Here is a 24,497-nt window from a genome sequence, read left to right as displayed (position 1 = left end):
TACAAGCTACTTTATTCTGATATAATATTAATGACATTGTGTGGCAATAAAAATACTATATTTTTTATTTGACATTGTATTCATCTGTGGGTCCGTCAGATTAACTACAATTTCTAATCTGTGATATTTATTTTTGGAAGACCGTGAGAGAAGCGGATATAATTATAATTCTTTTTGTTCGTAGAAAATTCACTGAAATTCCTATCTATTTTCCGTGCACTTCTAATTTATTAAGGTTAAATTCTGATTTATATTATTTTGATTACTTTCTTTCATGAATTGAATCCAGTTAGTTTTATATATTTCGGTTTCGTAGTTCCCATATAAAGAAAAGTATTTCAGTCATTTACATTGAAATATATTTCTAGAAATGATTAATAGTTACTCTAAAAAAACGTTCAGAGATAGACCAATGCGTTGTCTCAAATCAAGTCTTGTTGACATTAAAGTAGTTTCGTAGCAAAAATATTAAGATTTTAATCGGATTAATTGTTTTCAGTGATGTTATTTAATGATAGTACTTTAATTATGCTTTACGCTTTGTACACGTTTTCAGGAAACATGATAATAGAATTGATGCAGAATGTCGACTGAAAGCTGCCTGGTTAAAGCCATCTATTCCTTTAAAGGAAAAAACAATGATGAGCTATGTTTCAAGAAAGGTGATATTATCACAGTTACACAGAGAGAAGAAGGTGGTTGGTGGGAAGGTACATTGGGAGAAACTACAGGATGGTTTCCTAGTAACTATGTAACTGAATACAAAGGTAATTAATTTTTATAGATAAGAGCAATTTGTAAAAGCTTTTTCTAATAATATTGCTAAGCTATATGATTGAAAACATTATGACTTATTATGTCCAGAATAGTTATACAGGATATTAACTGAGGTCTGGACCAAGAGGAGCACTTGAAATATGAATGAACATTGTGTCAGTTCTTGACAATTCAAGCTAAAGCCTCTGCTATTTTTATCCTTTTGAATTTTTTTTTTTCAAGTTTGTGAATAATGCTGGTGAAGATTAATAATTAATATTAGCTTTATTCTGAACAGTATGATGCTAATTTTTTTTTTTATATATTTTTCATGATATTGTTTTACATATTATTTATACATAATTCATCTTTAACCATCAGATCCTCCTGGCTCATTAACAACATCCCCAATAAGAGCAGCATCAGAAATCCAGGCTTTTAGGAATGTTGTTCTCAAGGATATAATTGATTCTGAGAAAGCGCATGTTGCTGAAATGCAAGGTCTTGTCAGTAACTTTTTGCTGCCATTGGAGAACAGTGAGATGTAAGTAACTATTTAATATACAATATCATATGAGTTCATGTAACTTTTACTAAAATAATTACCTTACATATTACTTTACAAATGAATAAATTTTTTGAGACGTAAAATGATCATTGCTTATTTAGAGATTGTAACGATTACACATCTATAACAATTAACATGTTTAGTATAAATTAGCAATATTTGCTATCAATATTTTTTGTCATTTTCTTTAGATATTAGCCACATTTAAAACTTTTTAAGATTTATTTATTATTTTGTAGAATGTGTGATTAAGTGTTCTTATATATATTAAAAATAAATGCATACTTGCTTCTTGGGTTTCTAACTATTATTTCCTGTTATTTAAACATCATTATAACCACTGGCTGTGAGTAAATCTTGTTAAATACCACTTCTGAAACAACAGTATATATATTTGTGGCACCAAAGTATAAATATACACCACATTCCATTTATGTGCTTGGTAATATTATTGATCAGTGTGCTATGACATGTTTCAAGGTCCTGTGGTAGTACATAGCACACAGTTATCATAGGTACTATGCTGCTATGTCCCAAAAGTATCATTTAGCAATATAATAATCATGTGAATACCTGCTGCATCTTGTTATGTCATACACTGATGGATTTTAAAAAGATACTGGAAGTGGATACAATAAAAAAGTTGTTGGTTGGCAAAGTGAAAGAGTATCAGTAATATCTTTTCCAGTAGTGAAGAAAAGTACTGAGTCTTTTAAAATTATTGTTAATTAAATTCTCAAGTTTAAGCAAAACATTAATAATCAATTGTGTATTTTAGGCTAACAAAAGATGAATTCAAGCAATTGACAGGGAACATCAATGAGGTATTGCAAACACATGAACAGTTTCTAGTTCTACTTGAAGAGTGTGCCATGAAGACAGGACCTGATCAAAGAGTAGGTGGATTGTTTTTGCAGTGGGCTACTAAAATAAAATCAGTTCATCAAACTTATTGTGCAGGCCATCCAAAAGCAGTGTGCATCCTCGATAAATACAAGTAATTAATTCAAATATTTAATCATTTATAGGTTGTTTTGATTCAGAAATTGCTATGTAATGTACATTAACAATTTTTTCAGGGAAGAGTTAAACACGTGGATGGAGAATGCAGGTGCAGTATGTCCTGGAGTACTTGTGTTAACAGCTGGCTTGTCCAAACCATTTCGCCGTCTTGGAAAGTATCCAGCTATGTTACAAGAGTTAGCAAGGCATGTCCATGAAGCACATCCAGATCGAGGTGACACTCATAGAGCATCTGTTGTGTATAAAGACATTGCTGTAAGTTATTTTCAACTTGTTTCTTTTTTTAACTTATATTTCAGATTCATTTAAATTATAAATTTATTTTGAAATTAATGGTTAACATTTAGTTAAGACTTTGATTAGGAATATATGGGGTGTTGTACATACAGTGATCACTTCAAACATGACAACAGTTTTCAATAATATTTCAATTCTTTTTATATTATAAATTTACTGTGTGTATTTGTTTAAACAAATCTGTTCACTCATTCAGCTATTTAGCAGAATATAATAATTTGACGAAGATGATGCGAGACTGATGTCATTTCCCATGTAATTATTAATCTTAATCTGTAATCATTTAAAAAAATATCCACATCAGATATTTATTAAGTATGAGAATATGTAACAGTTTTTTTTTGTTAAAGTAATGTTGCAGCAGTAGATAGATATTCTACAATTACCTAAATGTGTTTGGATGTAGTTGATATGCCAATAATCCAGTTTTTACTGTGACTTTTCCAAAACATCATGTCTAATGTTTGTTAATTTTCCAGCCAGTTTACTATAAAACATTTTTTTTATCTAAACATAGGAAAAGTAATATAAAAATGTTGATTGCTTACATTGTACCATATTCTCTCCTTCAATATTATAATGAAGTCTTTAGAATAGTGGACAATAGTGGATACAGTCTACTACTCCTTGTGTCTTTGTTGTACTGCTGGATACATTAAATGCCTTGAAGATTTATTTGAAAAAATCTTTTATAAATTTATTTGGTTTGCCATCAATGATCGCCTCACACTTTAAGTATACTTTGCTAGATTGGTTTTTATGTATTTAGTAAACATTATTTTAATATTTACTAAACTAGTCATGCTTATTCCATCAATTAGAGTGATCAAAAATTTTCCATTTTAAAATATAAATTCTTATAATTTTTGTACATATAAGAGAGCTAGGCCACATTCTGTGTAAGTTAGTATGAACAATAAGGTAAAAAAAGTAATGTGAAAATAGACAGTAACTCATTAGTAATTTTATAATTATGCTATGTTTTAGAGTGGTTGCGCTGCATTAAGAAGACAAAAAGAGTTAGAGCTACAAGTTGTAACAGGCGAGGTACGCGGATGGCCGGGTGGTGAACTAACCTCGTTGGGCGACGTGTTACATATGGGAAGCGTTGCAGTGGGGCCATCACACCAAGACAGATATCTCGTCCTTTTTCCTTCTGCTTTGCTTTTACTTTCAGTCAGCAAAAGAGTGTCGGCATTTGTTTATGAGGTTATTAGTATTTGTAATACTTTGTTTTAACTAACTTTATTGATTTATTTATTGTGAACATCAAAAGAGCTAATACATATTAATTGGTAACTACTTATCGCTTTAATTATAAGTTGAATTGTTTGGATATATATATATATCCAAACAATTCAACTTATACATTATATATATATATAATGTTAATTTTAACAGAAGTTCATTGATTTTGATTTAGGATTTGCAATAGTTTTTGTTCAGCTTGGAGAAAGACCACTCGCCGAATCCAACTCTGACTCATTCGGGAAGGTCCTAAACATCTCCCAAAGTTCCGCCCAAGGTCCACCTAAAGAGTAATGGAGGGAGCTATGTTCGCTGTTTCGCTGCAAGATCATATCAGAAATAAGGTGATCTGCAGAGGAACCAAGGCTACCGACTTGGCTCGAAGAATTGCTAGTCGTTTACAGACAGTCGCTAAAGCCGAAAGGCTCTTGAGTAGGGACTACGAGCCGGTAGAGGCTTTGTGGATAGCCCCCACCACCACCACCACTAGAAGACCGTCGACATAATTACGGTCGCAGGAACTAGCTGGATGCGGGCAGCGCTAGAATGGTCATCGTGGCAATCTTTGGGCGGGGAGTCGTATGAGTTGCAGTGCATGATAAATAAAAATAAACAATTTCGTGAATCATGCTCAATAGACAATGTCCAATGTACCTGGCGCCTACATCTGTAGAATTTATACAGATGTCTGTTGTATCATGCAATGTAGCTGCAAGAAGTAAGAAGTAATCATAATATTTCCAGAACATACTTATTTTTATCAATGGTCCATCTACTACTCTAGTAATTTTGTCATACCAAGATGATTAGAAAGTCACCACAATAATGCAAGCCTGACATTTACGAGAAGTTCTTGATACCATTATAATGCTCACAAGCCAGCAAATGGTTCAAATTTATAAGAGGGTAAATCCAGATTAATATTTTTCAGGGGAGAATGTTTGTCAACTTGCTTTTTTATAAAAGGAGGTTTTATTCCATAGAGAATTATTGAAACTGTAATAGCTTTACGAAGTTAAGGGTGATGAATAAGAACCTAAATTATGTCTGAACTGAGTTTTTTACAGTGCATCTATGAGACGAGCGTGGGAGATGTAACAGGGAGATAATTCCCAGTTCCAAATACAGGCTAAAATATTGCTCAATATTTGTTCATGTCACATTTCTTTAACTGACCAAAAAAACAGTAGTCATTTGTTTTTGTGATTTAAACTCTATTTAGTTAAACATTTGTTTTATTGATTAACTAGTTTCGAGAATTTTTACCAGACACGTTATATGTATAAATTTTTTTAATTGCTGTGAACTACAAAGGTCTTCTCAGGTGTTTGTATTGAGTAACAATTTATTGATTATATGGTTTAATATGAAATACCTTCTTATTTTTGTTTTCTGAAAATTAACAAAGTTTTATTTTTACCTTTTGTCTTTGTTTCCATTTAAGGGTTGTCTTCCATTAACTGGCATAACAGTCTGTAAATTGGACGATACTGATGTAAGAAAAAATGCATTTGAAATAAGTGGTCCCATGATAGACACAATAGTTGCAGTTTGTCAGACCAGAGCCGAAGCAGACAATTGGGTTAGCTTGTTACAAAAACATTCAAATACAAGCAGCCCTTCTCATGAACCTGGCCAACCGCAATCATTGCCTCACGTGAGTATTTCATATCATTACCTCCGAACTAAGAACTTTTACACATATCTGTTTTGAAGTGTTTCATTTGTATGTTGCAATATATTTTATAATTTCTTACATAGCTGACCCGGTCTCCTTCTGAAGGGGCATTGTCTAGCATCAATTCTAGTCGTCGCAGTCTCTATCATGTGACATTGCCGCCGCCTAGCTATCCCTCTGCATCGCCGTACTATTCTTTGACTAAATATTTTGCACGTTTGGTGAAAAAAAAAGTTATTACGAGACAAATGTTGCGAAAACTACTTCATGAAAAAACCTGGGCTAAGGCTTTTGAGTTGACGGGGCTGCCTGTGAGAAGAAGGCATAAAAATCACATCAAATTAAAGATCGAGAACGATGGGACTATAGGTACAGAAACGGATTGTTCTGATAGTGATAGAAATTCAGATGATAGCGATAGAGAGACAGACATCACTGAGACTTATTCAAATTCAAGTTTTAACGATATTGAAATACACGATTCATCAAAAATTTTGCGTCAAAATGCATTAGACTCGCCCAGTCCCAGAACGATTTCATCCTCGTGTAGCAGTTGCGGAAGTAACTTTGGCTATGTTCGATACTTTGATACGTCCTCTGATATGCACCCCAATGGGAAACAGCCATATGTAAAAGTTGATTGCGCTCATAATATGATGTTTTTACCTTTGCCCAATAATGGTTTGAAAATTCCGCCAGGGTTTGAAGGTATTACGCATTCGGTTTCGGAACATTCCCATAGTAATGAAAATTCCAGTTTTGATGTTAGATCATACATGGCTTGCGAAGATTTGGTTCATATGGATCAAAATCGACCAATTGAAACTTTAACAAATGATGAATCCGACTTCATTCCTACAAGACGTAGTTTCCCTAATTGTAGCGCTAAGAATGAAAGTGTTCAGAAGCTATGGAAATCCACAGAAGAACGATATTCTCGTGACGATGTCGATGACGGTACTATTGTTGGTAGTTTACTTCAAAATTTAGATCCTCCGTCACCCAAAAATGATCGCGCGAGCCCTGTTGTTTCGATTATTTTAGATCCACCACCTATGTTTCGGAACATCGACGAAGATGTGAAAGTTATTAACGTAAATCTTAATACCAATATACCTTTTAGAAAACATTCATTAAATTCTGATAAAAAAATTCGCCGATCTGTGTCGAGGTCAATGGTTGAAACAGAAAATATTAAGAAGAATGATCCACACATGGAAAGATTGAGCTCACAATCAGAAACAAGAAAAACTGCTATGAAATGTGAGTGTTGTAATAGATCACTTTGTCCTAGTCCCAGATCATCAGATTCGGGCGTTGTAGGCAGCTGCAATCTGGCTTCACCTGAATTAAACACGCTCGAGTACACGGGAACCAGTGCAACTAGTAATGAATCCGATACACAAAATAAAAGCAACATAATCCAAGATAATTTCCATACGAGTCGCCGTAAGTTGACATTGTCTGAAATTGAAGCAGCTGCCTTTGAAGATCAATGTAGATGTACCTCGCCTTTTGGCTCTACGGCGAGAACATCTTGTGTTACGAGCGTAACATCTGAAACTAATCTAGACGTCATGGATTCCTCTAACACTTTTGTCACGTCCACTTTCGTAGGCATTCCGCCAGTTTCATCTTCTAAAATAAAACGCACTTCTATTAGAAGAAATATCGAGCGGTACGTTCCAGAAATAAAAATTAAACCAGAGGTACCACCAAGAATTTACAGAAAACCCAGCACACATTTAGAGAATCCCAAAAATGTCCGACAGCCTGTACCCTGTCAGTGGAGCACTTTAAATATAACAGAACGCACCAAGCCCAGTTTGCACTATCATATGCGTATATACAGGGATAATTCTAATGAAGATAAAAAGCAAACGAACAATAGGCCCACGCGTGAAAATATGTTGCGGAAATGCGATGTTTATAGCAAAGAAAATCGGGCGAGAGACGATGCTTTGCGCAAAATGAGATCGCGAAGTGAAGATTTGTTAAAGTCACAAAAAGTTTTAACGGAGATGCAGACTGGCTTCGTTGTCTACCGCTCAGATTTATATGCCCATTGGTGGATGAAAGCCAAATTACCCATTACCGTGGTCACCGACTCAGGCAAGGATAATTTTTTTGTAAAGAGATACTGTTTTGTGTATCACTGGTTTTAAGTTTTGTAACCACTAGATTAATACCGTCATTAGAGTACCCCAATACTGCAGTGCTTTACTCGATCATCCTTGCCTGTGTTTATTCATCTTACTAACTAAAATATCACTGCAAGTAGATATCATACACTAACAAAATCGAAAATGTGCATGGAAAGCTTGTGGACATATATCGTTTTCCCCTATATAATGTTGTCGGGAAAAACTATTTGCAATATCAGAATTATAACGGCAAGTATTTGCAAATAGACCTAATGGATCCGAGACCACGTAACGTTTACGAAGCATCGGGCGTTTCATTTGCTTTAATTGTTACACAGGAGTTAAACGACCATTGAGAAAAATTGCATTAACCAACTACTTTAAAAGAACGTGGGTTTAGGAAGCCATCACGTAAAAACCCTTATGCTTTTAATCGCTGTGTGAACACAGTCTAATTGCGGTTATTTTCATTAGTGGAGACGTGTGATTTCTGTTATGTTTAATAATATTTAATTAAATATGATTACTTATTAAATATCATAATGTAAAAAAACAATGTAATTTCTTGACAGATGGCCATGAGCGACAGCAATAGTGAGTTGGCGTCAGGCCTCAGTAGTCACAAACGATCACATTCATTCAATAATCACCAAAGCTACACACAACATACGCAACAAACTCAAAAGAACAAGCAAAAAAACCAATCTGCGCGCTGGCTACTCAACTCGTGTGATTCTCTCGATCAATCGCCTATTAAGTCTAACAAAGCTCTAATCGGAAAGAAATTTTCATCGGTTGACTTCATAGATACAACGGATTCTAGTTGTTTGAACAAAGGTAATTAATTGCATTTTTTATAAATGTGTTTTACATACTGTTGTCGGTGTTCTAGGTAAGAGCAACCGAGCTAGTCATGGTTTGGCCCTAACAGGGACACTTTAGTCGGAAAGCTAAACGGGTTATCGACAGACAGGGTTTTATAGAGTGACAACCCAAGTCAAGTTACACTCGAAGGGACACTAGACTCTGATCATTGCATGGTGCGTTTGCCTAAGCAATCAATCTGATGAAACTAGTAACTAGCGGCTAGAGTCGAGGTTCTCCCCAAATGAAGCTCTCTCTGCATCCTTTTTCTCGAACCCGCGAAATCTTCAAAGGCCATTTGCACAACAGTGTATGCCAGCTCAAAAAAAGAACAGGTTTTGTTTCAAAGCTTAAGTTTCAGGTACCTTCAAAGGAACTTCTCTAGTGGTTAATAAAAAACAAACGCAGTGACTAAGCGTAGTTGAAGCACAGCGCTAACATTAAAACCAATCAAACCATGGAAAAATTAATATGTACTGTATCTTTTGTATCTGTGGGATTGGAATAGGAAATTGTGAGATAATTAAAAATGTAATACTTTTTGCCGACATAAACGATGGCAGTGATTTGCTATCTCATTTTCTAACTCTTTTTAAGGGTGGAGCATAACATGTTTACGCCCCGCACCTCCATTACGGCCGCAGTCGTTTACAGTCGGTTCGGACGAAAATATCGGACCAACACATCCTTACGCACCGCACCAACGCAAGTCCAATTCTTACGAGGAAGACGCGCTTATCTTGAAGGTTATTGAAGCCTATTGCACTTCGGCACGGTGTAGAAACGCCGTCAGTTCTGGTGAGTACTTTTTGTTTACGGCTAACCAATACCCGACCCACCGTTAACAATGTGCGACCATTATTGTGCTCGTTTTGCCTACACGTTTGTCTTCTATTGAGTGTGATACCGTTATTGTTGTGAAAATGTAATTATTTTCGTTGGGTCATTGCGACGGGGACTTAGAATACAATTTTTTTGATTTAACTGTACATTTTACTGAAATTTTTACTAATTTTAGTTTTGGAGTGATGAATGGAATGCGTTTTATGATTATTTTCCAGTATAGTCAAAAATGTCGACATGTTATACGCGACTAATATACGATTTTCAAGGTTAAAAAACGTTATTTTAACTATTATATTATATATCTTGTATTTTTATTCCCATAACATCATATAAAAGGTTTCTACTAACAAAGCTTTAATTATTATGCAGTACCCAATATACCACTGGAGATATTCGAGTCGACAAGGAGAAGACATGCGAAGTCAAGAAACCGTATTATCAGTTGGTTGTTAGAGTAAACGATCAGTATTCTTCAAACAAATACCGATATGGCTATATATAATATGTTAACGTAGCGCTTGGTTATATAATACATTGTTATAAAAGTTTGCCGTTTATGTCTTGAATGTAGCGATTAATTTTTTTAACCTACATGCATCGTAACACCGAGTGCACTCGACGTGCGTGTGCTTGCACGTCGGAACTAACGATTAACAGCCGTCGGTGTCACGACGATTGCAACTTTGCTAACTAATGCATGATGTTAAGCATGCTTTGTATGTTATACTCTATCTAGATCTGACTCACACTATATGTATATATAGCTGTGCCAATGGTAAAAAATGTTTTTATTCGTTTACAGTACAAAGTAGCTAGTCATTGTAGTCGAGTGTGGACATCTCACACAACAGTCTGACGTTTTTGTTTCTACCAATGTAGACATTTTGCTGTTACTACACAGTAACGTAGTTTGCGAGAAACAAAACATTGAATTAAGTTAGGCAGTGAATCTCAGTCATTATTTATTTTTGTTTCTTAATTTATTTATTTTAATGTAATTAGAGAGATAACAGTTAATAACAGATAATTGTTGTTGTTTTATGTCGCTACTAACGTTTGTGATAAACTAAAAACATCTTCAATAATGCGTCCCTAATATATGTACGAAAATGTAAATAAACTAAATTGTTGACTTTCTTTGCTTCGCCCCATGGTACTTTGAACATTTCTATTTTGTTACATGCGGCTGCCTTTATATCGCACCTGCAGTGGACTGCGGCCACTTTTCTTTCGGTAAAGTACAATATCACGCAATCGCTACTAACAGCCCCCTTCATAACTCAACTAAACAGCCGTATGTGCAGCGGAGCGAAACGCCCGATTTCATCGGCTGCAACAAATCGTCCAAAGTTAAGCGTAACAAAAGTTCGTCGGCAGCGGACGCGTACTTGTATCCTGCACCGGAGGCTCGTAGGCTTCTTGCCGGTCGAAAGTATCAGATGAACCGCTCCAACCCAAACCTATGGGACTGCACGGACGAGCGCGATCGCAGGCAGAGGTTACACGGCACACGCGAGCGCTGGAGCGGCTCGCACCCAAGCCTCGTGGCACCGCCGCGGTCGCACGCACATTCCGCTGCGCCCGCTCCACGCTCCGCCCGCTCCTCCACTTGGTGTTGCGGCACGTTTGTCAAACAACTAACTAAATCGCATCATTTTGATTGACAGTAAATTTCCACGAAACCATGATAATAGTACGCTGAATGTCTCACGCAAAATAAAGTTGTGGTTATTACGGATTAATAAATACTTATCCGAAGTGTTATAAATGGACTCTAACCCAGCTCTTTTTTTAAACGTTCCTAAGAATTTCGAAAAAAAAAATTGTAAAAAGATACATGTAACAACATAAATTTTGGAATATGTCCAAACATCATTTAAGTTGAAAATCCGTTATAATTTTCCAAAAAAAAAACGTGCAAAAAAAGTAATAATGAAATTCGTATTATGTATGTATTTATAAAACATAAACAATTCATTTTTATTACAAAAAACTTTAAAATTAGTGTACAGTGTAAATTCGATCCATAAGTACAAAACTTAAAAATACAAATAGAAATTAGGAATGAAAGTCAATTTTGAAATTATTCATTGATATTTGAAAACAAGCGTGCAAGTTTAGTATGGACTGACCAAAAATGCAGAAAAAAATCCATCACTAGACACATCAAATGTGTCAAACTTTTGGGTTTAAATTCTTAACGGCCACTGTTAGTTTTTTGTTATAGCATGTCATTAGCGTCTGTTTTAGGTTTCTCATGTTGCTTATATAATTCTTGATATTATCTACACAAAACTTAGATCAGGTTGATAATTTAGTGCACGCTACTTGTAGAATTAAAAAATATTATTTAGGGATTCGTGCTAAAACAGAAAAATTGACTAACAAAGAATACCTATTCTTATTTATGAATCGTGTTGTTTTAAAACGTGTGAAAAAAGCGTTGGGCTTATGAATTTGGCCAGTTGACTTGCGTGTAATATTATCTTGGTGTGGATTTAATTACAAATTTTCCGCCTTCATTAACTAATCCATTGTTTCTTTTTTTGTACATCGTTCATGGGATCCACTCGCTTTTTTTCTTAATTAGAGTTATAACTTCATAGTATTACCTGTGTGTGTGTGTGTGAAATGTAAGAGAGGTGATACCGTGGTGGCCTCGGTGCAATAGAACACCTATTTTATTCAGTCTCTTTGTTAGTTTAACCATGGACGTTATATGTATGGTCCTGTAGTGTTATAGTCTACATTAAAACATGCTTTTAGTAGAAAATTTAATTTAATAAAATGCATGAATGTTATATTTTATGTCATTAGAATAAAAATCAAAATATCTGATATGGCTAGTTATCTATGTTAACATAGACTAATTTAATTTGACACGCACGTGTGCAGTATTATTATAATAATGAATTTAGTTAAGTCTCGCTTGTTAATAAAATAAATAATGGTGCATTATTATATATACTTGTATACGTATGCATGGTTTGTAAAAAAATGTATATTTTTTTATATTGATATAGAGACATTGAAATGTAAGATAGTGATTGGTGGTTTTATTTTTCACTTGAATTTGAATAAAAATGTTAAAATGTACCAAATAGATGCCAAAGTATAAAATATTTTTTCCAATTTAATTAGGACGTACAATTTGTTTGTGGGAATTTATGTTGCTTTACTAGTTTATCGTTTAGCTTTTTAATCCACGGGTTTCTAAAGGTGTATTTTGAGTAGTTTTTAAAAGAAACAATAAAGAAAAACACTTTTTCGTTAGATTCATCTAATTTTAAGATAACATTGCTGTAACTATTTATATTAAACTGCGAGAAAATTTTTAACGTTTATGTTATTCTATAGTATATTTAAAAAGTTACTATTGTAAGATTAAAATATGTTATACAATGCATTTTGTTTATTTTATATATCCGTAGGAGACTTACATTAACACAAAGCTTAGATAAATCGTAGGATCGTCAAATACTGTTCCAGATTTATTCGCGTTATAACTTTGCATTACTGAGCAAATGTAATATGGCCCAGTAAATATCCCTATATCTATGAAATTGCGATGTACGTATACTAATTTCGATGACATCGAATCTTAACAAAAAACTTTTTTCAGTAAATAGTTAAAATTTTAATCTTAATACGTTAGTTAATATGTTTAAAATAGCTCAAGAATAACCAGACGCGGATTTTGTTCGCCGGATGACAAATGATTCGTTCTGTCGTAATTAAATCGTGCTACGAGCTCGTGCCTTATAAGCTTTACGGTACGTTCAAGTCATCGATGTTAACCGGTCAAATCGATCCTATTTAGCTGTTTGGTTCCAAACTATGCTTTGAACTGGCATTGTCATTTAATTAAACGTTTTCATTCATCGAGCACGGTGACGACGCACGCTTAGCGCGAACGTACTGCTAGTATTTTTGTTAGGTCCGTTATTTGATTGTTTAACTGTGTTGTTTGTATACTATTTGTCGACAAAATTGATTTAAAAGACCTCCAAAGCAAGAAACTTGTTTAAACTGTCATAGCTCATATCAAAATAACTCATTGTATCATCTTTTGTTAACTTTACTCTTTTTCATAAAAATCGAAGGTTTTTGAAAATAATATTTTGGTCATTTTATACTTCTAATAATACCACAAATTCAATTTTTTTGGAGTTTTCTCACACATATTAACTAAATCAGTTAACTATGATAATAAAATGAGAAATAATGACGAGTAGCCAGTGTAACATTTGAGAGATATTTAATTAGTATAAATATAATATAAATTAAATGTGACAAGGTTAATTATGTATAAGAAAATATAAAATTATCAGTTATTATTTCGATTAAAAATATTCGCATTGTATTAATGTTTACAATAATCACTTCCAGCACTGATTCGTGGTGTCTAACTCTGAGCTTCATTGGCAAACTCAGTACCATAGCGAGTCATGGTGAGGGCTATGCTGTAGATTTCTCTACGAGATTAAACCAGAAGAGAGGGGATGTGTAGACGATCTAAAATAACGGACATAACACAAAAGATTGGCAAAGTATAATTAAAGAGAAAGTATGCCAGCCAAATAGTGCGCAGAAAAGGGCCTGAAGATCTTAAGTGGACACCACGGACAGGCAAACCTTGTTAAGGTTGTTAGAAGTCTTTGGATGTAGGCCGCTAGCAACCGGTGCTATTGGATATCATTGAGGAAGACCACCGTATGCCACTGTCCAGCAGGGGTCTTACAGTTGAAGTTATGGGGGTGTTAGTCTTCGTATGTTTGTGTAAAGATATCTGAAATTACGATTTTAGATATTCACATTTTTAAAATTCTATTATAGAAGTATAATTTGTTGCATTTTGTAACATTTGTATTTTTTATGCGAATGTATTCAATGTAACTAATTCAATTTAAGTTGTACTAACTACTCATCACAAATTCTAAGCGTTTGTTGCTATCCTATATAGTTTACCCAAATCCGTTAATATTTTAATATTAATGCTATTGTTGGAAATGGTAATAAAGGTAATATGTAATGTTATGTATAAATGATGATAATTAAATAAAAAAATCGTAAAATGTAAATTATTTATCAAGATGAATAATTAAAATCTGTTTTATTCAATCTGATGGAATACTTCAATTTAGTGTTATTATAAAATTATGGTCGAAAAATTTATTAACAATTGTAACGAAATATATGGAAATAAGTTTTGTGCAAAGCAATGAAAAAGTGACTTTGGTCAGTATTATGAATCATCTTTTTTGTGATATCATTCATGCGCTTTAAATTTGCTAGCTTTTTTTTGTAATTTTTTAATGTTTTGCGTTTATTTTTATTCTGTACGTAAAAACTGTGTGTAAGTATGGTTTAGTGTGTAAAACATTTTTGTGGAACGGAGAATTGTAAAGTGCTGCTAACAACGTATCCTGAATGAGGGATAACACTTCGATTTGAACTTTTGTTATCTTCCTGAAATTCATCACAAAATGAAATATAATTTAAGCATTACACTAGATGTAGAGTTAACTAAGAGATTTTTAAATTTTCGTAAATGTACGCGGCTACATTCATTTTTCATTTTTTTTTAAATACGTCCTTGATTATCGTATTTGTTCACTATTTTAAGTAATTATGAAATAAATTAATACCTACATAGATTTCGATCAGTTGTGTACAATTATATATTAGGAGGGCCGGAAAGTTATTTTATTGCTTAATTTGGGTTCAATTAATAGCCAAATACCAACATTGGCTTAACCGATTTCATTGTATGTAGATGCTTTAAACATTTGCGATGGTTAAATAGCCTTAAATCTTTTAAATTGGTAAGGCAGAAGAAAGTTGGTTTTCTAAATTTATATCCAGTAATATTTATCATGTCTGAAGGGAATAAAGTGTTCAGGACGTAAATCCATAATAGATTTAAAAATGGTCAAACAATCTAAACTAACTTTGGTCGACTAAGTAAGAAAAACTAAGTAAGTAAGGTGTCCTTAATAATGAATAATAAAAAATTTGCGGATATTTCAAAAAAGTTACTTTCGCTTATTTGGTTCAAAACTGCAGTATTAATTTTAAGATGAAACCTGGATAAACTGTAATGTAGATCTTGCACACTAGACGTATTCTTAGGTGCAAATGATTTGCGATTTGAAAGATATCCAAAATGTCAAGTAATTACTTAAAAAGCGATGGAATTTCTTGAACCTTTATTGGTAATTTACACATAAAAAAAAGAGTTTTGATAAGAAAACCGATGACATCATTAAAAAAATTTAAATTAAAAAAAAACCGCATATTCACATCCAATACGACACTACTTTCCGGACCTCCAGTTGTGATCTAGTCAAGTAACGCTGTTCATTACGTATTTTACGAGTAAGAAATACATCCATGAGAATATCACCAACTATCGACATATTTCCACTTCATATAAATAAGTACATACACGTTGTACCGTTACATAATGTATGTTTATTTTTATCGAATTTTCTTGTAGCTGTTTACCGCAATATTCATAATTATAACAAAATAAATATTTATGAACATTTATGTTTTTCATCTTTGTACAAACACAATTTTTTATGTTAAACGTTAACCGCCTTACATGCGAACAAGGTGGGTAATCGAGAATTGAATGAAAGCAGATATGAAGAAGCAAAATATTGTTATTTGTTTTATGTGTTTGTTTTACTTTTCAGAATGTGATGAAGAGTCTTCGATGTGTATAGATTCACTAGTGAGATCACCTTCGCTTCCGATACATTCAACGTCCAACCACGGCTCGCCAAGCCTTTGGACAATAGTGATGCGACTACAAAACGAAGTCAAAACGTTAAAATTGGATTTGAAACATTTACAATTGCAGCTAAATGATGAAAAACATGAAAGAAACCTTGCCATTGCCGCAATACAAACGAAGAATTTCTTCAAAGACGCTAAAGAAAGCAAATGTTGATTTTTTTATCCTGTATTACTTATCTCGATCATATGTTTTAATAATACATTACTTTAGTTAATATTATTGTTTTATTTTTTTCCTCGCCTATTACACTTTGATTAATTATTTCAAAATCAGCGCGGCGGAGTAATTAAAAACATATCGAAATTTCACAGAATCTGGTTTTTAAAAATAAAATAAAGAACATATTGATCCGGAGTAAATTTTTGCTCTTTAACGTTAATTAAGAAATGTATGTATCTTTTAGATAGATATATTTGTTAGTTAAAGTTAAATATAAAAGAGGGATATTTTTCCTGACTAAATTTTGTCTAGAGAACATGTCTCTAAATAAAATAAAAATTTGGAACAAAATCTATGTTCACCAAATAAAGAAACGAATATGCAATAAACAAGAATTACCCTGTCGGGGATCTAAAACTATAAAGTACGCCGTAAATAATGTGTAATAACATTACCTGTATAAGATCGGGGGCCGACATGTTTGATATAATAATTGTTATAGTGTACACTGAAAAAATACTCACCGTCTGAGGTACGTGCTAGTTGAGGCGAAGGAAGACAATATTGACCAGACTTACACGAGATACTTGCGAACAGTCAGCTAGACGTGGTCTACCTGCCTCGCCCTGCCGCTCACATGCTTCAGAGGGTAATAGGTGGGCTTTATAATAAACAGACGATATCGTTTTTTTAACTTTTAAAACGTCGCAAGTAATGCTTTTTATAAAAACCTCCATCACATACAGGGATAAGAATGCGTCGCTCATCATCTATATAAATAAAGTAAACGTATATGGACAGAATACCGCAGTGTGTGTGAAGTAAAGAACTTGCGAGTGGTTTTTCTCAGATAGCTTTAGCGAGTTAAATCTGTGGTTTATAGTTTGCAAGTTTGTTATTTAAAAACGATGTTAGGCTTAAAAAGAAGGCTATGTATACAAAGTGATCACGCTATAGGGTGGTCAATCGATTTAATGCCAAAAACCTTGCAGAGGAAATTTGAGCCTTCAATACTTTACTGAAGCGTAATGAAATAGTGACAAAAGATGTAAAATGAGTATTACAAGAATAAAACACCAAAGGATAGGTCTAATCAAACAGTTACAAAGTTAAAATTAAGGACTCAGAAAGATTTACTCTTGATAGGATTAGAAAGCATTCCTCGAACACGAGCTTGTTCCTCTCGAGAAAGTTACTTTCACCACGTCGGAGTCATCACTTCAGAAGGGATGAATACTATACATATATTAGCCCGAGGAATTTTACAGTTTCATTGGAGCGGAGTTCACGGAACGAAAGGGTCTGTAGATTCGGTGCGGTGGGCTATTACAGGTATACAAAAACCGTCGAAGTGGGAGAAGTCCCGGCAAAATCGATCCTAAGGGAAAAAACCTAGGGTAAATTACCTAGGGAATCTCTTTTGTTATCTTTCATTGCACTCATAATTCACCTTTGCACGAGAGCACCATTGAATATATCTTAATATGTTATTATAAATTAAGTTTAAAAGAGAACTCTCTCGATTATCCGTTTTGTTTCACGTGCAAAGCTGATATAATTTATACATCGTAGCAATTTTCACAAATTATGCTTTAATAATTTAAAGACTTAATCCAATTTTTTAAAAGTAATTAGCTTTCTAAGACGTTTAGATGAAATTTATTAAATGTGCGGGGAGTACCAACTTGCGTTAAATAAATTCGAGGTAATTAGTATATATTTATTTACATCGATGACACAAACGGTATCACTACGGTCGTAGCTACAAGTTGTAGATCCTCGACGATGTCTGCCGCTTCATTCGAAACAGGATTCAATGTAATTGAACAGATTGTGTTTTCCATTTTCCCTAATATAAATTTAAAAGAAAATTGTAAAGTGAAACGTATGTATACGTGTAAATACACGAAAAAAATGTCTTCCGATTAGAATTGCATGAATTCCATAATTTTTATCATTTAAAAAGTTGAGATCTTTAAAAAAGTTTTAATTTTTGTTTTCTATTATCATTATATTTTTAGGTCTTTCCAGACTATGATAAACAGAAGTAGTGCGATTTTGTGCATTAGAGAAATTATTAAAAAGCTATCGAAAAAATACCGAAAACAATGTTTTAGTGCACAATGAAATTATATTTTATAGAAAACCATTACGTGACAATCTTGTCAGCACTCGTTTCTCATAAATCCTATCAGCAGTTTATGTCGGCTGATACCGATAATATCTGGTTATCAATAATTATATAGGCTATCTTCTTTACCACCATAGAAATTAAATGTATTAACATTTTCGATAAATATTTATTAAAATGCAGTAGAACGTATAATTTTACATTTTTTTGGAATTGTTCCTTTATTTATTGCTAGTATATGAAAAACTAGTGGCTAAAACTCTTTGTTAATACGTCCTCAATTGTAACAATCATCGGTACACAAATGTTTTTTTTTTAAATGCATATATTTTTCTACGTTGTATACATCAACATGTTTTTTACTCTTCATCGTTGACGACTTTGAATCTTTTATGGTGATATCTCAAGAGCAGAATCTTCTTCTCCGAAAACTCTTGTTGAATTAAAGAAAAATAAGAGAAGGAAAGGCCGGCAGTTCCATTAGCTTAAACTTGCAGAAGTATTTTTAAAAACCTTCAGTGTCGTTTGGAAGAATTCCCGGAGATATTGAAGACACAATATAATATCAAAAATTATTTACATTCTTTACTTTCTTTATTATCCTTCCATTATTTTCAAAAGTGTACTTTATTATGCGTCGTCCATGTATGTAATGTATATAATGTCCATGTATATATTGAAAATAGGCTAATAATGAAAATTAACACAATCATTTATATACTTTTGTTATAAATCAGTGCTGTGACTATGGTATACTACATAAATCAATACATGGCCGGTATTTTTATATTAAACAGAAGCTCTTTATAAGCGTACGGTTAGAAAATGTCATGAATGTTTAAATAATTTTGCTTTATTACTAATTTTAATACGAATACCAGGCAAGTGAACTACGATAAAGCATAAGTGCTTTGATACGGCCACCTCGTCCGACGTCAGCGCTTTTGTTTAGAATTCATGGGTCGTCAAGCCCGGATAATTCCTATTTTAGGCACTTTTAATAAAAAAAAACAGGTGTTTATCTTTTTATGTTAAAAAACTGTTATATATAAATAAACATATGTAATATTTACACAATAAATGTCATAAAGTCTAAAGCATTGTGGATGTGGATTTATTTATTTATTCAAGCTATTTTCGCCTGCGGATTATTTATAGGGATCACTCGTGTACATCATAAGACTAGTGCTAAAAGAACCTAATTTGATAAAACATCAAAATTTGCTCTTGTATAACATCCAATAATTTTAAAATACGTGGCTACGGAAGTAGCAGATGCCCTTTATTTTAAAGGAGTACACAACATATTCATTTTAAGTTATTCGTGGGAGATCAATTTTACAAAACTCTTTATTTTATTTTTAAGTTCGAAAGAATGAGATAAAAAAATAATTACAAATTAGCATTAAAAATACAGTTCAATACAATGTATATGTTAATGTTAATATGTATGGGCACACAGGATGCCCAATCACAAAGCTATTCTTTAGTAAAAAAAGTTAGAGCAATTGATCCCAATTTTTCCTACTTTTCATGTTGTTTATTTAACCCATCATAATTCTGATGCTGATATTTTAAGTCATGTTTCACTGTTCACTATGTTTTAATTTGTGCGAAAAAGGTTAACACGCGAAGATGTTTCCAAATCTCGTAGACGCAGAAAAAAAAATTATACTGTTATTTTAAATTGCTAATTACAATATTGGTTTCTATATTTTAAATTTAGTTTAGGGAATTGTCACATTTCTTAAAATAAATTAAGTTAAATAAAAATTCTATCACCTGAGTTAATTTCAATTAAGGTTTAATTTATAAGATTTAATTTTCAATGTTTAGAATATTTATTTAAAGATTATCTATATGCTTTATTATTCCTCAATTTTCTACAGTTAATATTTGTAATTTAATACTCATAAATGGGGCGTGTATGCGTATTAAATTTGTAATTGCTATGGAGCAATGAAAAGCGCAAAATTGTTCAATCACAAGATTTAGCATTATCCAAGCAACCGATGAACGTATTCGAACCAATGGTAATTAAACCGTTTAGAACGATAGATACTTTATAAGGCCTTTCCAATTTGCATGATATACTAGTCGTTCAGTTGGGAAAAAAGAAAATTATTTCTTTGCAATAGCATTTTTAAAGCAAATATGCTTAAAAAAATTTTTCCACGTCTCCATTAATATTTGTTTAGCAGGTGCAAAGTATCTACACAATATTATACTAATCAAATTAAAAGTTTCATTTCTTTTTTACATATTCATTGATAATATGTTCTTACAAATTTTAGTCATTAAATAAGTGATTTACTGTTCGTTAAAAGCTACGTTTTTATTAAAACTAGCTTGATATTCTGATTATTTTATAATAAATATATTGAACATAAACATCGATTCTTCAAAGTGGGGAAAATAAGACAAAAAATTCTACAGAAAAGTTTTTTTTTATTTCGACACCGAAATGGAAAAGACACCTATTTCCCTAAATTGCGCCGTGAAACGACAATACTGCAGCAGGAGCCGTTTTTGCAGAGCAGGCGAGGCGGATTAAATGGCTGAGCGTTGAGTGCTCAAAAATCACCGTAGGCTTATTTTTGCAGTCGTTTTTTTACTTTATATAAGGGAAATTTTTCAGTAGGGACAACGAAAACGTTCTAATGAATCCGGGCTAAGGTAGTAAAATAAAGTGATAAAATATCTTGAAATGCTTTTCCATGATAACTCAACGTGTCATTTGGGCGAGATGTAACGAGGAACGACACGTAAATGTATGCGAATTTTAAAAGAGTAAAATTAAGTTTTTGATAGGCATATGTCGAAGATTACTGTAACTATTAATATTAATTTATTCCGTAACAAAAGATTAGAAATTTAAATGGTTAACTATGTAATGAACAATGTAAGTAAAACTTGTCTGATGATCCTGATATTGTACGGGAAAATTCAAATTAAATTTTGTGTTCAAATATAATAAATTTTAATAACTAATGTTTTGATATACTAATATTATTTAACAAAATTATATGCAAAAACTGTAACAGCATATTTTCCACTTCTTGCGAATTTATGACTTTGACAGCTTGCTCTAAAACCAACAGCCAGTTTTTCTTAATTTTTTAAGGAATATTTTTAATAGATATTGTTTATATGCAACTAGCGTCTGGTTCGGTTCAATGAGTGTGCATTGAGGCGATCCCGGTTGCAATACATGTAGGCGAAGCAAATGGCAGCTACGTTGCCTAGGTAAAAACGGATAGGCATCATCCTAGTTCACTGCACTCTACTACACACCAATCCTAACGAAAATAGATTGTCCTTTTTACAATGATCTACGTAAACATATAATATCATTAAAACATATGACACTCTATCTACATGTTTTATAAAATATACTAGTCAGATGTCTGGATTACCTCTAGGGTTTTACTCAGTCCGTTAATGTTGAAGAGTACTCATCAAACCTGTTTTAATAAATTAATTCAAACTCTGCATCGTCCGCACTCAACATACGCAAACTGTACGCCCTCAACGTGCCGCATAGACTCATTAAGATCATACGAGCCTTCATGTCGAACAGCGCCTTCCGCTATTGAGCGGAAGGCGTCTTCTCCATTCTCTGCCCCATTCGAGCACGTGTCCCTTAGGGATCCTGCCTCTCTCCGCTACTCTTTTCGCTATTCACTAGCGATATACCAAAAGTCCTACTCGCGCTTTTCACGTACGACACTGCACTCTACACCTCCAGTATAGCACGCGCATTAATTTCGCGTCATCTCCAAGCCGCGGCCACCCGCGTAGGCGAGTGGTTTGGGAAATGGAGAATCGACGTAAACCCTGAAAAAAGCCAAGCAATTATATTCTTCCGCAGAAAACCTACCTCCCAGACACGCAAGCGCGAGCGTCTCGCCGACCGGGGCACCCTCTCCCTCTTCGACCTTCTTATCCCTTGCAAGGATTCGGTCAAATACCTCGGGGTCACATTTTACTATAAATTACTATTTAAACCACATATTCGTCAGGTCAGGAATAAAGCCGTCCGCATCCTCAGCAGACTTTCCCCACTTTTGCCCCTCAAGCAAACTGTGCCTTAGGCACAGGCTGCACTTTTTCAAAGCTTGCATAAGACCAGTCTTCTCTTATGCGAGCGTTGTATTCGCGCACGCCGCACCCGCTACCCTTAACTCTCTACAAGCGCTTCAAAACCGCTTCACCCAGATAGCAACCGGGACGGATTGGTTTTAGCGCAATGTAGACCTCTACAGCGACCTCAAACTCCCAACGGTCCAGGAATTCTTTCAGGCTTGCTCAAAGACTTAGTTTGAGTCGGCTTCCTCCTCCGCCTCGCGCTACTCCCCTAGCACCTCAGTAAGGCCAAGAGATGTACTAAAGAAATACTCCTCACGCCCATCAGATGGTTTCCACAGAACACTCGCAACACCACCCCGCTGCAGACATTCACAATACTGCGAGTGTAAGTGCAAACCTCACAACACCACCAGCAACCACTGCACCTGCGACACTTCACACAGGTCACCGGGTTTTATGTAATAAAACCAAACACAACCCGCCACGCCACAACACCCGTCTTTAGAAAGCAGCCGCCCGCTCCCTAACCGCGAACAGCGTGGTCAGACCGTGGTTGGATCTTGATCCTCGGCTCGCCTGTGGTCTACGCTGCCGTCCCAAATCCCAAGCACACATCAGCAACACACTCCTTCAAAGCTCTACTCGCGAGGAGCCTCTGCTACGTGCGAACGTCAATGTGCAATTGGTAGGCGCCCTACCTACTTTAGTTTTTTAGTTTATAAGTTTTAAGTTCACGGACCCTTCCGCTCCCTGAACTCAGCTCAGATGAAGCTGCCAATACAAAAGTCTTAGGGCTAGCAGCATCAACATCAACAGAGAAAAAAGGAAAAGGGTAGGTTGGTTTTATAATTTCAAATTACGGTTTCTTCGCATCTGTTGTCACATCTCGCGGTGTAGTATAGTATAGTATCCCATCATTATACGTCTGCTATTATCACGTCAAACGCCACTTTTATGTGAAAAATTTAATCAAACTATTTTTTTTTCAATTTCGTGCGGTCGTTTGTAATTCTTTTAATTTGACATGTTTTGAGATTTAATTAATTTATTCTATATCATTTATTTATATTTTATTATATTACATGAACAGTCACTAAGTGGTACTATTGTGAGGTGTGAGATATTTTACTTTTAAACGTATTTACGTATACTTTCATTTATATCAGGAAACGCAATACATTCACTAATAATGTAAAGGCGTACCTTTACATTATTAGTGAGTAGTACTTCGCAAAGAAAGTTTGAGGAAAATGAATAGTTCGTAACATAGCTTCCGGTTGTCGACCTTCGTCTCATGTCAACAATCCAAGTTTCTGGCCGCACCACTCTTATCGATTCTTGTATATACAACGTTCGAAGTTTTCTTCAAATATTTTCTTCTACCGTAATGGTATTGACAGTAAGTTGGATAGAACCGCGAGTGACTTTAAGTGCTTTTAATTTATCAGTACAAATTTTTAGTTAGTTAAAACATTCTGTTATTATTAAATATTTTTCGGAACACAATTATAGAATTGTATAAAAAATATTTTTTTCTATTACAAAAACAAGTAAGCTTACTATATATTACTAATCATAATTTGTTGTACTTTCTCTACTCATCATTGCGAGGGACGATACGGTACTTTCACTGAAGCAGTATGAAACACAAAAACGGCATGTACTAAATTTGCTTCTCTATATCGATAGATATCCAACCCAATATGACTAGCAGGTTCGATTCTTGAAATGGTTGATACATACGTGTAGGTACAAACTCGTATAGCGGCAAGCTATTGTTAACTAGGTAAGTCCAGCTTTAAGAAAGAGGTCAATCGTGGTATCCCACTCGGCAGCGTTGAGGAAACCACGAAACATATTCATGTCCATTATCCCTAATTGGCAAGCGT

The 24,497-nt window shown here is 33.9% G+C and overlaps 1 protein-coding gene across 3 annotated transcripts; it reads left to right on the top strand.

Moving 5' to 3' along the window:
* Window positions 1–148: 148 nt before the first annotated feature.
* Window positions 149–16,443, top strand: RtGEF (Rho-type guanine nucleotide exchange factor). 3 transcript variants are annotated; one of them, XM_068764818.1, is made up of 10 exons: window positions 149–235; window positions 557–767; window positions 1,138–1,300; window positions 2,103–2,321; window positions 2,404–2,602; window positions 3,632–3,853; window positions 5,337–5,549; window positions 8,287–8,551; window positions 9,176–9,376; window positions 16,126–16,443. In XM_068764818.1, the coding sequence occupies exons 2-10, from the start codon at window positions 584–586 to the stop codon at window positions 16,380–16,382; spliced, it is 1,923 nt and encodes a 640-aa protein (XP_068620919.1). In that variant the 5' UTR covers window positions 149–235; window positions 557–583; the 3' UTR covers window positions 16,383–16,443. The 3 variants fall into 3 exon arrangements, with proteins under 3 accessions (XP_068620919.1, XP_068620916.1, XP_068620920.1); XM_068764815.1 differs by lacking the exon at window positions 16,126–16,443 and adding an exon at window positions 10,634–11,331; XM_068764819.1 differs by lacking the exons at window positions 9,176–9,376; window positions 16,126–16,443 and adding an exon at window positions 5,654–7,682 and having other exon boundaries at window positions 8,287–8,394.
* The last annotated feature ends 8,054 nt before the right edge of the window (window positions 16,444–24,497 follow it).

This window comes from Battus philenor, unplaced genomic scaffold (assembly GCF_028537555.1).
Source record: "Battus philenor isolate CCGP_79_NKW_IND1 unplaced genomic scaffold, ilBatPhil1.0.hap1 SCAF_2, whole genome shotgun sequence".
Lineage (NCBI taxonomy): Eukaryota > Metazoa > Arthropoda > Insecta > Lepidoptera > Papilionidae > Battus > Battus philenor.
Note: the sequence above shows the minus strand (reverse complement) of the source record. Positions and strands in the feature narration are given on the sequence as shown.